Source organism: Gymnogyps californianus, chromosome 8 (genome assembly GCF_018139145.2).
Source record: "Gymnogyps californianus isolate 813 chromosome 8, ASM1813914v2, whole genome shotgun sequence".
Classification (NCBI taxonomy): Eukaryota; Metazoa; Chordata; class Aves; order Accipitriformes; family Cathartidae; genus Gymnogyps; species Gymnogyps californianus.
In genome coordinates, this window is record NC_059478.1 from 14,954,177 (window position 1) to 14,967,252 (window position 13,076).

The following is a 13,076-nucleotide window of genomic DNA, read 5'->3' on the forward strand; positions in this document are numbered from 1 at the left end:
GGAAAGGCCGGGCCCTTCGCCCTGCCCTTCACGCCACTTTGGCCAAGGGAAGCCGCACTCCCTCCACCACCGCCAGCGGCTTTGCTAGGGGAACCCCCGTGAGGCGCTCGGGACAGGTGACGCCTGCCCGTTACTTCCCGTGGGAGGCTCCGAGACGCCGCCTGCGCTCCCCGGGCGGCGGCCGGGACCAGCCGGCTACCCCCGCCGCCGCCCCGCGCTGCCGGCCCCCGCCGCCGCCGCCGTCCCTGGCCCGTGCCCAGGGTGGCCGCCCGCCGCCTGGTTGGCTGCGGTTGGCGTGGCTGCCCTCCGGTTGGCTGGTCGGTGGGAGGTGTGCGGGGCGTGGGGGCTGCCTCTTCCCGGAGTAAGATGGCGGCCGTGACCGCTCTGAGGAGCAGCTGCCGAACCGCGGGGCGCCTGGTAAGGGGAGCAGGGGACCATGCGGGTGGTGGCGCTCCCGGTTAGCCGGTGAGGGGGTGGACAACGCGCGGCATCGGCATCCTGAAGCCCTGTTGCTTCCTTCTAGCCGGGAGCGAGCGAGAACCGCGCGGCACACCCTCGCAGCAAACATGACACGCTCATGGGCTTGCCGAGCCTCCCCTCAGCCCTCCCGGCCGCTGCCTCCCCCGCGCCTGCGGGCGGGCACTGCCCGAGCTACCCGCCCCGCCTCCCCTCAGCCTGCCCGGCCGCCTCAGCCGCGCCTCCGGGCCGGCAGCGCCCCAGCCCGCCCCGCCGCTGCCCCAACGGTGCGGCGGCACAGGTGACCGTGTCCCCCGCAGCCAGTCAGCCGACGGTGCCTGCCCCCGCAGGCCCCGTGCTGCCGCGGTGCCGGCGGAGCCCGCCCGCTGCTTCCTGGGGGTCAGAGTGTCCTCGCTCCCCAGGGACTCCCAGCACAGCCTTCCTCCGCCCCACGCTGCTGCCTCCTGAATGTCTTCCCCGTTGCCCATGTTTCCTGTGAAAGAAACGTATGCCTCCTGTAATAAGTCACTGACATCCTTCTGTTCTGTTATTTGTTAGTCATCTGATTCATTGCATTGCCTATACGTTACACTGCCATCACCGCTCTTCCGCCCATGCATCAGCCCCCTTTGCATAGCGTATCTGCACAGAGACGGTGTAGTTACACACACAGAAAGGGGAAATGTATTTCATTGAATCCCAGGAGCCTTGATATTTGTAAATTGAGTAGTTGAGATAGATACCTTACCATACTTCAAGAAGTGAATCTACTTGATTGCCTTTTAGGACACTTACAATCTTATAAACATACCATCATGAAGAGTTACTTCATGCGTTCTTCTGTCTTCTTGTATTATAGTCTAAACCATCTACTCTTAAATCCAGAGGGAGATTCTGATAAGATGAAAATGCTCATCTTATCTATGTTCATGCTGAACTATAGAATTGGCTATTTATAGTGTGTGTTTCCTGCAAGCATATTTTGAATTTCGCTAGATACTAATCCTTCTTGTGACCGTCTACTGTGAAACAGTGATAAGATCCAAGAAATAATATGGTTATTATAATATTAAAGGACCTTATTTTAATATTCTCAATGCTTTTGCAAACACTTTGGCTAGCAAGAGGAAGAAGGACAAAGTAATGGTGGTTGTCCATGGGGGCTGTAAGTTGTGAAGAAGAAAAGAAAGGAGCCTGGGGGTCTTTGTGTTAAGTAGTAGGGAAATAAGAGTTACCTATACAGGACAACATGGTGCCAGTTATTTAGGTGAGGAACAATGTCTGACTGAAACATGCTACCAAGGGCATTGGTTTAGTATATAGGCAACTATATACTTGGAGATATAGAATATGTATGCAAAACAAATCCAATGTAAGTAAATGTTTATTAAAATGACTCAATGTGACAGCAAGTCAAAAGAGTTCTATAGAGGAATATCCTTTAATGAGAAGTCATTGTCTTTGAGCACAAGCTATTCAATTTGACTTTGAAATTCAGTGTTACTTCATCAGGTAATCAGTTGCCTGCAGGCTGCATAAAAACATTTTGTTCTGAGGCCAGCAGTAGATTTTTAGGATCAGCGGTGGTTTAGAAAAGCACAGTTGGCTTCTTTTTAAGGAAACAACCAAAACCGAACTAAACAGGGGCAAGGCAGTTCTCCCCCAAATAGCGAACAGCTCCCATGTTGTCTTGGTTCAAACCACAAGTCTTAGTCAACCCGATATCAGTGGCTGATGTGTCCTCAGTATCAGTGAGAGACTGGAGTGGGCCCTCAGTTTCTTCTCGCCACAGTAACTCCGCATTTTGAAGACTTGCACAGGAAAGGTGGTACCTTACTGTGGCATTATTGCCTTTAAATTGTCATATAGCGTAATAGTGGTGACGTAAACGTAACTGCTAGTACTGTGTTTGTTGTTTTTTTATTACTATATTTTTCCAGGCATCAAGATACGTAGATGGGTATACTATGGATATTAGAACTGATTTTGTCTTTTATATGCTTTTGTTATTTTCTTATTCGGCATTACACAGAAAATAGTATTATGGTGATTAAATACTGAAATTAATAAGCACAGCCTCTTTATTTCATGGATTTTAATTTTTCCCCTTGTTAGAAAGGAACACTGTTCTATGAAGAGATTGGGTACTGTATTATTGCTTTAACATACTAGCACACCAACTTTTTAGTAGAGAATGTGCAAAACTACAAATCAAAAAGATTCCATTTTTTAAAAATGCAGTCGTTTTGAATTATTCCTACAAATATAATTTGAAACAGCATTGAAACTCTTCTGTAACAAAACCAGTCTGTTTTTTTGGCAGTGACATTACTAATTCACTACCTGCATTGGTTACCAAAAGTTAAAAACAGATGGAAAGCATTATGAAACTTCACATTTAGAAATAGTTCAGAGATTTGATGTGCTCCTTGTGATCATCTTCGCAGGTAAATATTGAATGTTTTCCATGTAGGGTCATACAAAGAGAAAAGAGTTTTGTTGTAAGTTTGGGATGAAAAGATCTTGTTGGACAAAAAAATGTAACCATGGACTCAAGCGGGAAGAAAAATGGAATTAAAAATAGGAAAAAATAGGCTTGTGAAGATGTACATTATATACCAGTTTTGTAATTGAATGAGAATTTTAAATGTGTTCATAAAATAAGATTTGTCATAGCTTAAAATTACCATTTTACCTGATTTTTTAATAGGGAGAATTGTTTGGAGGACTACTGAAAAGGATTTACTGTTTACTCATTATAGGAATTAGAAAAATACTTATTCTAAATCAGCAGATACAATCTTAGTAGCAGGCGGCTGAAAAGTAACTCAGTATAACTTTGTTGTGTCCTTTATGGTAGATTGTATTGTATAAATATTTGTTCCTAAAAGAAAGGTGATATTAAATATAACTTGCAATGCTGGATGAAATAATACAGAAAATGTACATCGTCAGTTCAGAATTGTACAGTTTTCCGAATAAACTACTTTTTTAAAGTGTAATATAAAATCAAATAGTTGAACAGTTTGGGAGGCGGGGAGGGTAATCAGGAAGTTTCATGTGCTCTGTAATTACTGAAAGGATTTTTAAAAAAAGAAGTTAAAATGAACTTTCCCATGCAGGTGTGCTGTTTTCTGGCTCCTCTAAGAAGATAATTTCTAAATTTTACAGTTTTGAGCTACTTGAGGTACATTGTAGCACCTGAATTTTCTTCATATCTCTAAATTAATTAGAGATAGTATCTACAGATAAATTGTTATTTTTATTAATTTTACAGCACTCTAAGACAACATAACACCAGAATTACACTAGATTTAAGAAATATTACTAAATAAGAAAGGATCTGAACTAACTTCTGTTGAGATTAATGACAAAATGCCTGTTTATGTCAATGCAAGTGCTACTGGCTTTGCTTTTGACCAAAATCATGACTGATTACATGGTGCTTTAAAGCATAAGGTTTTGTCTGAAGAACGTTTCAGAAAATTCCATTGACCCTTTAAGTTGATTTCTGGATAAATATAATTGTAACCATGAAAGAAAACCATCTCATGCCCAGTTCTTAAAAAATGTCATTAAAGTTGATGTGAAATGATATTTACTTGAAGATGATTGCCTCCTATATATTAACAGAAATAAAAGGGCAACTGTCTGTGCCCTCTGGTGTGAATTTCCTTTCCAATTAGTACTTCTGATCAACCTTTGATTGGAATAAGAACTGACAAAGAAAAATATGCTGATTTTTCCTGCAGTCTAGCGGACCCTTCCAACATCCGTTCTGGATAAGAATATTTCAGATGGCTGATGTAGTTGATATTATGTATGCTTTTTGTGTGTGTGTCCTGATTAAACTAATTGCTTAGAGAAACAACAGCAAGTATGAATCTTTTACCAGATCTTGTCATGATTTTTGTTAATTGGTAATGTTATTGTGGCTTTGATCTCCCCATGTGTTGTGTCAGTGAAAGAAGTTAAAGACCTGGCAAAGCTTATGCTAATTTAATGGGTATTGTACATTCAGTATGTATTCAGTATAATTGTGGTTCCATAAGAACTTCTCTTATATAAACTAGAATTAAACTATTTTAGTATTACTGTTGCATCAGGAATAGTAAATGAGCTCTACATTCCTCGGTCCATTATATTAACACTTGGGACTTTTCTCCCCCAGGTTTGCATTCACCATGTTAGATCGTGCAGCAACATTTGCTTTATAAAATCAAAATATGTGTGCGTGTTTGACAAATCTGCCCTCAAGTTTAGTCATCAACAGCGATTATTCAGAACATCTGCTGGTAATCATTTTCATAATAAAGTAATTTATTTTATTTTGCTATTTTGTGAGTGTTATGTTAGTGGTTTGTATATGACTGGTATGTAGACTATTTTTGATGCATTCAGATTTTTCTGTCTGATATATTTAATATTAAAATGCTGTATTTCCTTATTGTCTGTTTTAAGTTTCATGTGGCCAAATTGTCCAGTTTAAGCTTTCTGACATTGGAGAAGGGATTACGGAGGTGACTGTAAAAGAATGGTAAGCTCTACTTTCTTAGAAATGTACTAAGAAATCAGCCAGTAGTTTACCAGTTGTATTATCAATTATTTATCTGAGAATATGTTTTGTGGGTTACTAGTGAAGTTTTTCAAGTTTCATTTTCCACATTTTAAAACCTTGTATATACTGAGCTTTACATTTTGTTTATTTGCAGTCTGGTTTATTTGGGAGTGGAAAAGGTGGAAGGAATGGGATGCCCTAACTGCACCTGTATATAGGCTTTCCTTCAGTGATTAATCTTTTTAAAGTGCAGGAGGTCTGTCTTTTATTATTCTTACTTAGGCTGAACTTCAGAAACAAATGACTAGTCTGGAGAATCCACGTAATTTTATCCTATACCCCTTCTCTATTGACTTTAGTAAAAGATTTGAACATCTAAATTGTTTGTAAAAAGCCAATGATGAATGGATTAAGCAAAACCAAAGTGTACAGTGAAGAAAGGCAGTGTTGAAATGCCTCACTCTTTGTACAAACAGGTGAAAATACCTCCCTCTGCCTAGAAGACAGTGTTTCCCACTTTCAGTTTCTTTTGTGAAACTGATCATATACTGATCCTGGCAATTGAAACTAAGAACGTCCTTAGGTTCAGACTAAGCTGAGCTCATTCTTATTTTTAGGTGGCTTATAATCTGTCAAGAAAACTCTGGTTTACTAAAGTAATAGTGAAAATAGATGTGTGATGATATTCTAAATCATTTTGTCATTTCACACAAAAAAGGGTTCTGCAGCAGTCAGACAAAAGGTATGTAGTAAATATATCCTTTATGTAGAATTTGTCTTCTTATCTGGAATGCATTTTCATATTGTGGGTATGTACATAACTGAACTTATCAAAAGAATACACAGCATAGATTTTTACACTTAGTATGTTTTATACTAGCCTGTGTCTTTTCTCTTAGGTATATAAAAGAAGGTGATAGCGTGTCTCAGTTTGATAGCATCTGTGAAGTACAAAGCGATAAAGCTTCCGTTACTATTACTAGTCGTTATGATGGCATCATTAGAAAACTCCATTACAATTTAGATGACATTGCTTATGTTGGAAAACCATTAGTGGACATTGAAATCGATGCTTCAAAAGGTATTGTAAGCCATTTTTTTCTCTTGCATATTTTATGTTTGTTGTCATAAAACCATCAATGACAGAGGAGTTTACTTTTTCCTCCTGAAAATCTTAAAACTGATTTTTTTTTTCCCCTTTATAAAGTCAAGAAAAGTAAGTAGAAAAAGCTGTGATATTTTATTAGGATTTAAAATCTCAAAAGCCAGAAATTTACTACTGAAAATTTAGCTTAAGCAGCAGCCTTTAACATGCTATGTTCCCATCCACAGTAGCTCAAAGTAAATGTTAAAAACTTCAGCTGTCACAGAATCACAGAATGGTTGAGGATGGAATTTAACAAATGCTTATAATGTAGTAAAGTTAAAATTTTTCTTTTTGTTTGCAGGTGTTGCCCCAGAAGAAGATGTTGTTGAAACACCTCCTATGTCTCATGAAGAGCACACTCACCAAGAGATAAAAGGTCACAAAACATTAGCAACCCCTGCAGTTCGTCGTCTGGCCATGGAGAACAATGTAAGTTTGCTGAATCAGGTGCTGCTGCATTTTATCCGGCTTTTATACAGCAGTTTGACTGACTAGGAGAACATTGATCTAGAGGAAAGTGCAGTGAGAAATTACTTGTTTTCAAATACATTTCAAATGTGTAAAAACTGTTGTAAACATGAAGCAGATTGTGCTTTCTCATGATTATGGTGGATAGGAAAAGAATTACTGGGCTTAAAATGCAGCTAGGATGCTTTAGGCTGGGGATTAAGAAAACCTTTTTAGAATAAAAATAATAAAGTATCAGAATAGATTCCTGGGACAGAGGAAGGAGGAGGGAAGAATGGAATCTCAGCTTTAGCTACCTTGTTCTGTTTTTCAGATTTGTATTAGAGCAGAGGATGTACTAGGTGATCTTTTAAGTGCTTTTCTAATTCTTTTTTCCTGTGAATCTATGAATATGCCATTGGTTTTGAAAGCTTATGGTGCATTTTCAGGAGAAAAATAAAACAATAAGTAGAGAAAATTAAGTGACAAATAGCTTTCCTCAAATTAATATTTCACTATTGATCCTGTGAGGTAATTAAGAGGTAAGTAGTATTCATTGTTCCTCCTTAAAGTATACAATTAGACACCTAATGGGCCTTTGCGATGATTTGAACAATGTTGAGTACCTAATAAATCATAGAAAGGGAAGGAAAGCTGTAGGTATGTTAGATCAGTAACTGGAATAATTTTTAACCATAGCTCACAATATAGGATATTTTTATATTGCTGTAAAACAAAAGCGTCATAGCTTGTTATGTGCTTTTCAGATTAAATTGAGTGAAGTTGTTGGAACAGGGAAAGATAACAGAATCCTTAAAGAAGACATACTCAATTACTTGGCCAAACAAACAGGAGCTATTTTACCTCCATCACCGAAGGCTGAAATTACCCCACCTTTGCCAAAATCAGAGACTGTGCCAGCTGCTCCAAAGGACAAAGCACGCAAAATTCCTGTACCTGTTTCCAGACCCATTGTGTTTTCAGGAAAAGATAAAACTGAACCTATAACAGGTAAATCATGAAATACAAAACCTTGAGACCATGTTCACAGTAGACTACCAGTAAATGTTACTCAGTGAACAGTTGATTCCTTGTGATGAAAGTGTGTTTCATGTTATTGTCATGCAAGTGAGCAATAGGAAAACATGCTCTCTAAGAAGGTGTTGCATGAAATCATTATTTTATGAAATAATTTTTCATGTTTTGGTTGGATGGAGTTGGGCTGCAAGTTGCACTTGCTCATTTTTAATCCGTGTTTCTTCAAATGTATGCTGAAACAGGTAGGAATTCTGAAACACGTGAATTTGTCACAGTATGAATCATTATGCCATTAGTGGCAAAGTGCAGTGAATTTAAGGGTTTATCAGTGCTTAATAATAGTGTACTTCAGCATTCACACTTGTTCTGGAGCAGAGTGCAACAAAAGACACTAAGGTAAGAAAAATCACATTAAAAGAGGAAGATAAAAGTTTTTTGCTTGCCTTTCAGGCAGTGTTTATTTGGAGAGGCTGGAAAGAGTAGTGCAGAATACTGTATTATGATTTCAAATACATACATACATACATAGGAAAGAGATGCAGTAATATAATCTGAAATATTACAATTGTAAAAACTGAGTTGCATGTGCTGAGTAACTGTTGATATTAAAGTGAGCTTCACCCTGTCCTTTTTTTGTTGTGGTTGGCTTTTGTTTTGGTTTGGTTTTTTTAAGTTGTATAATTTGTTTAATGGAAACAAGTAATTGAAATTTCACCATAACTTCCCAGAAGCTCATTTTATTGGTTTAAGAAGTCAGTAAATATTTTCCAGGTTTTTACAAGGCAATGGTAAAGACTATGAGTGCAGCCCTGAAGATACCCCACTTTGGTTATTGTGATGAGATTGATTTGACTCAGCTTGTTCAGTTGCGAGAAGAGCTGAAACCTCTAGCCCAAATTCGTGGAGTTAAGCTTTCCTTTATGCCTTTCTTCATAAAGGTAAGATGTGCAGCAGAGCACTGTATGGAGTACTTACACAGATTTTGCCAAAATCTGATCAATGATTGTTGTAAGTTTGGAGCACCTCTCTATCATCTGAATAATTCCAGGTCACAAGAAAAGTCTCAACTTTTCTTGTTTATTGAACCACTTATCAATTTACTGTTGGAATTGTAGTTAGGGTTATATAATATCGTGGAAAATTTTTGAAATATTAATGGGGAAGGATAGAGCAGATAAAGCATTATTCCTTATGGGATAAAGCATCACTAGGTGTTTGAATTACACAAAACAAATTTTGGAAACTGTCAGTATTTTTTATGAGCTCCATTAAAAGGAACCTCATGTGAAATGCATCATTATTATTGTTGTTATTATTATTATATTTTTGTTGGTAATGAATCCCTTAGGTGAATCAGTATGTCTCTTCTGTTGTTCAGGTGAATGAGTATGTCTCTTCTGTTGTTCAGAAGACCAGGCACTTGCACTCATTTAGTTGGTTCCATTTCCAACTGTTGGCATCAGTGAAGGCTGATGCGTTGCCTTAAGCTATGCATTGAATGCGTAGCTTAGTCTGAAACTTTGGGTAATGCTATTTCAAGTAGAGTGCTAAGTAAGCACTCGTTCTGCTCTCTCTCTTTAGAGGGAATTAATATTACTTCCTTGAAATAATTGTCATCTAAGTGGAGAGCTGAGAATGACGTTGCTGCTGAATCTCATACCTTTTGTCTTGGGATATTTGATTTGAATTGTGCAACAGAAATAACAAATGCAGATTCAACTTCAATTATACTTGGGAAAGGGATTATCACTTTTTATATGTCTGTCTGATGTATATTTGGTTTTTGTAAGTTATCTTTTTCTTCTGCTATCCTAATAATGACAGAATATCAACAGACAAGTTTAGGAGAGTTTAAGCCAAATTTGATTGCATTGAGGAAATCCAAATTGTTATTAATCTAAATTGTCTCCCACTCTTCCTTCCTTTCCATGCAGCTCTCCGGTTACAAAATATAAAAATCTATCCTTTTTTTTCTTTTATATTTAACAGGCAGCCTCTCTGGGATTATTGCAGTATCCCGTTCTTAATGCTTCTTTGGATGAAAGCTGTCAGAATGTCACATACAAGGTTTGTAAACTACTGATAAAAGTTGTGAGCAGAAAACCTAAACTAACAGCTAACAATGGCTTTTCAGAATGTCTGAGCTAATTGTAAGAACCAAAATTATGGTGTTGTGCTCGAAAATAATTTGTGTGTCCAGATTCTAAGATTGGATTTGATTTATTATTGATCTTACTTCAGTAGTTTGTTTAATGAGAGTCACTTTGTTATTCAGGCTTGCCTCAAAAATGCATATTAATATAGTGATTTCCTATTTTTCACCTGAAGATGGGCCAAGGATTTAAAATGAGAACATTTAAAATCTAATACAGTAGTTTTTTAGTAATGGCACAGTGGTTCCACTGTTCCAACGCTCAACCCTTATGTATTAAAGTCATATTTTAAACTCAGTTTTGATAAAATTTATTTAATTTTCATACAAGGTGCTGGATTGATACTTCTGGACAGCGAATGTCTATTTTCTTAAGTGATGTGTATGTGCTCCTTGCAGTACAAACTCCTTTTGTTCTGTTTTATCAATATGTCTCAAATGAATACTTATATATTCCTTCTAGCAAATGAAAGGCAACTCAGTTTCCTTTTTTTTTTAATTTTAGTGTTCTCTTTAAAATCTGCTAGCCATGTTTTGTTACCCATATAATCATCCTAAAGCGAAATATTTTCAGTGTGAAGTTGATTCCAGGATTTTGTATTTCCTGGATGTGAAATTGCCAAAATCAATATGCACTTTGCAGATTGTGGAAAGCTAATATTTAAAAATTTACATCCGCTTCTCCCCTCGAAGTTGTATAGAGGAGTTGTTTACTACAGACAGCACTTTCTAGGTTAAAAAGATACATAAAGAAGACATTATTCAAGTGCGTTTTTATGTAAAATACATTTTATGTTGACTGCTTATGTTAATGTCCGGTTAATGAAACTTGTTGCAGGCTTCGCACAACATTGGAGTTGCTATGGACACAGAGCAAGGTTTAATTGTCCCAAATGTGAAAAATGTTCAAGTCTGTAGTGTGTTTGAGATTGCTTCTGAATTAAATCGCCTACAGTCCTTGGGCTCTGCAGGCCAACTGGGAACAAATGACCTCACTGGGGGAACATTCACCCTTTCAAATATTGGCACAGTAAGTACATGAGAAATGAGAACTTATGTCTGAAAACCGCTTCTGAAATTAATAACTTAGTAAAGTTTAATATGCAATGAACAAAACCTGTAGCAATTAATGCAAGAGGCAATCTGCTTTAAAAAAAAAAATTATTTGTTAACTAATATCCCCAGCTTTTTCTTTTCTAGATTGGTGGCACTTACACTAAACCAGTGATACTACCTCCTGAAGTAGCTATTGGAGCACTTGGAAAGATACAGGTATATTAACTTTATCTCAGTGTTGTGAGTGTTTAACTTCAGCTAACTAAGGTAATCTGTAATGAAAATGGGTCCCTTTGTTTTGTTTTTCTTATATAAACATTTCCTCTTTATGTTACAGAAACTGCATAGCTTGTGAATGAAAAGTTTTGTGATGTTTTTAGATGATTGTGCAGAGACACCAAATGTTTAAATAGAATTCTCTTATGCCAAAGGTTCAGATTTGTTTTCTAGAATCCTGTTATATTTCACTCACATCTATGTTTAGCCTTCTAGTTATTAAGAAACAACGTAAATATATTTTTACAAGTTTTGCAACGTGGCGATGGCATTTTTGCTATCATCAAGGAGGAAACTTGAGACTAAAAAAGGATTCTGATAATGAAGTTTAATTTCATGAGCCAGATAGCTGAATCCATACAGAACTCTGTATGGTGAAGGCACTTTCATATTTTCTGAATTTGAGGCTTTAATTCTTTAATATAGACTTTGAGATCAATGCTGGATATGAAATTAGTATTAATTTAAAATACTTGTTCTATGTTCTTCCTATGAGCCTTTTGTTTAGGGGATGCTTTAAGGAAACAGTCACTTTGAGCACTAACAGTGCAGTAAACTGTTCAGGAAGAAACTTTTGAGTCAAGAAAGGTTTTCACTACTTCAGTATTTCCATGATGGTGAAAACAGGATGTGACTGTTTATTATGTAGGCTTGCAATACATTCTAATCTGCAGCATGAACAGTAATGGGAAGGTCTTTGTTTTTTGAATGGCACTACTGCAGTCTGTCTAATTTAGCAAAATGTTTAAATTTAGGTTAACAAATTAACAATAAAAAAATACAGATTTGTTAATGAAAGTATTTAATATTTCTATTTTTTTCCTTCCTCTGATTTTTAGGTTCTTCCTCGGTTTAATGGAAAAGGTGAAGTATTTAAAGCACAGATAATGAATGTGAGTTGGTCAGCTGATCACCGCATCATTGACGGAGCTACAATGGCCCGGTTTTCTAACTTGTGGAAATCTTACTTGGAGAAACCTGCCTCGATGCTGCTAGACCTTAAATAAAGGAAACCATGGCTAGAATATGCCTTTAAATTTTGTGGATTAGACTGAATAATTATAAAAGCTGGCTCTGCTAGCACGTGCCCTTTGCTACTCACATTATATAATAATTCTATGTGGTGTGACTGAATGACACTGATCTACATCTGCAGTATTTATAGTCTGATTAACCTGTTTTGAAGGGAAATACTCATAGTTCTTCCTCGTTGGACACATAAATTTATTTTAACAAATAATATCCAAATTCCCAAAAGAAGTTATGCAAAAATCATATACAAATAAAATGCCTTTTATGCTTCTGCTGTAAGATGTCCAGAGAGCTTTTTGTTGTTTAACTGAGTAAACCTCTCAAGTCTTTTGCTAGTCCACTTTTTCCTGCCAATTACTTGCACAGGTACTCTTTATCAAATTATAAATGAAGAGGCCATATTTATTCAAATGCTTACTGATAACATTTATTGATAACTATCAGGGCCTTAATACTCTCTAGAATATCCTGTATTTTTATAGGCTGGAAGTAGTTGCAGTCCTTAAATACTTTCCAGTTATTTTTGTTTCTTATAGAAAGCATCTGTCTGTTTAAAAAAAAAAAAAAAAAGGAGGATCTCATTTGTTATTCTGTCATTAGGTAAGCCTGACGGTAAGCAGAATGTGTTCTAAAAGCTTACATTGTATTATTGACGTTCAGATACTAGAATTTGACAGATTAATCAGATACAACAAAGAATTAACATTAAAAAAATACTATGTGAGATAAGGACTTTTTAAACTCAGATACGAGGCACATAATGAATAGGTTCAAGTTAATGCCTTCAGAACAGACAACCGTTACGTGGCTTTAAGGTAAACTAAACAGATGATGAGGATTGCACTGGTTATTTAGCAGGAGATATGAAGAAAACCATTGGATATAAATACCTTCTAGAAGCATAAGTTGCAAAC

At 37.2% G+C, this 13,076-nt stretch overlaps 1 protein-coding gene across 1 annotated transcript; it reads left to right on the forward strand.

Annotated features, from left to right (window-relative positions):
* The first annotated feature begins 366 nt into the window (after positions 1 to 366).
* On the forward strand, positions 367 to 12,443 carry DBT (dihydrolipoamide branched chain transacylase E2). Its single transcript, XM_050900760.1, has 11 exons — positions 367 to 417; positions 4,628 to 4,751; positions 4,918 to 4,993; positions 5,914 to 6,095; positions 6,463 to 6,590; positions 7,376 to 7,619; positions 8,418 to 8,584; positions 9,636 to 9,713; positions 10,637 to 10,828; positions 10,999 to 11,070; positions 11,970 to 12,443. Exons 1-11 carry the CDS (start codon positions 367 to 369, stop codon positions 12,135 to 12,137), a joined length of 1,482 nt encoding a protein of 493 aa, XP_050756717.1. The 3' UTR covers positions 12,138 to 12,443.
* The last annotated feature ends 633 nt before the right edge of the window (positions 12,444 to 13,076 follow it).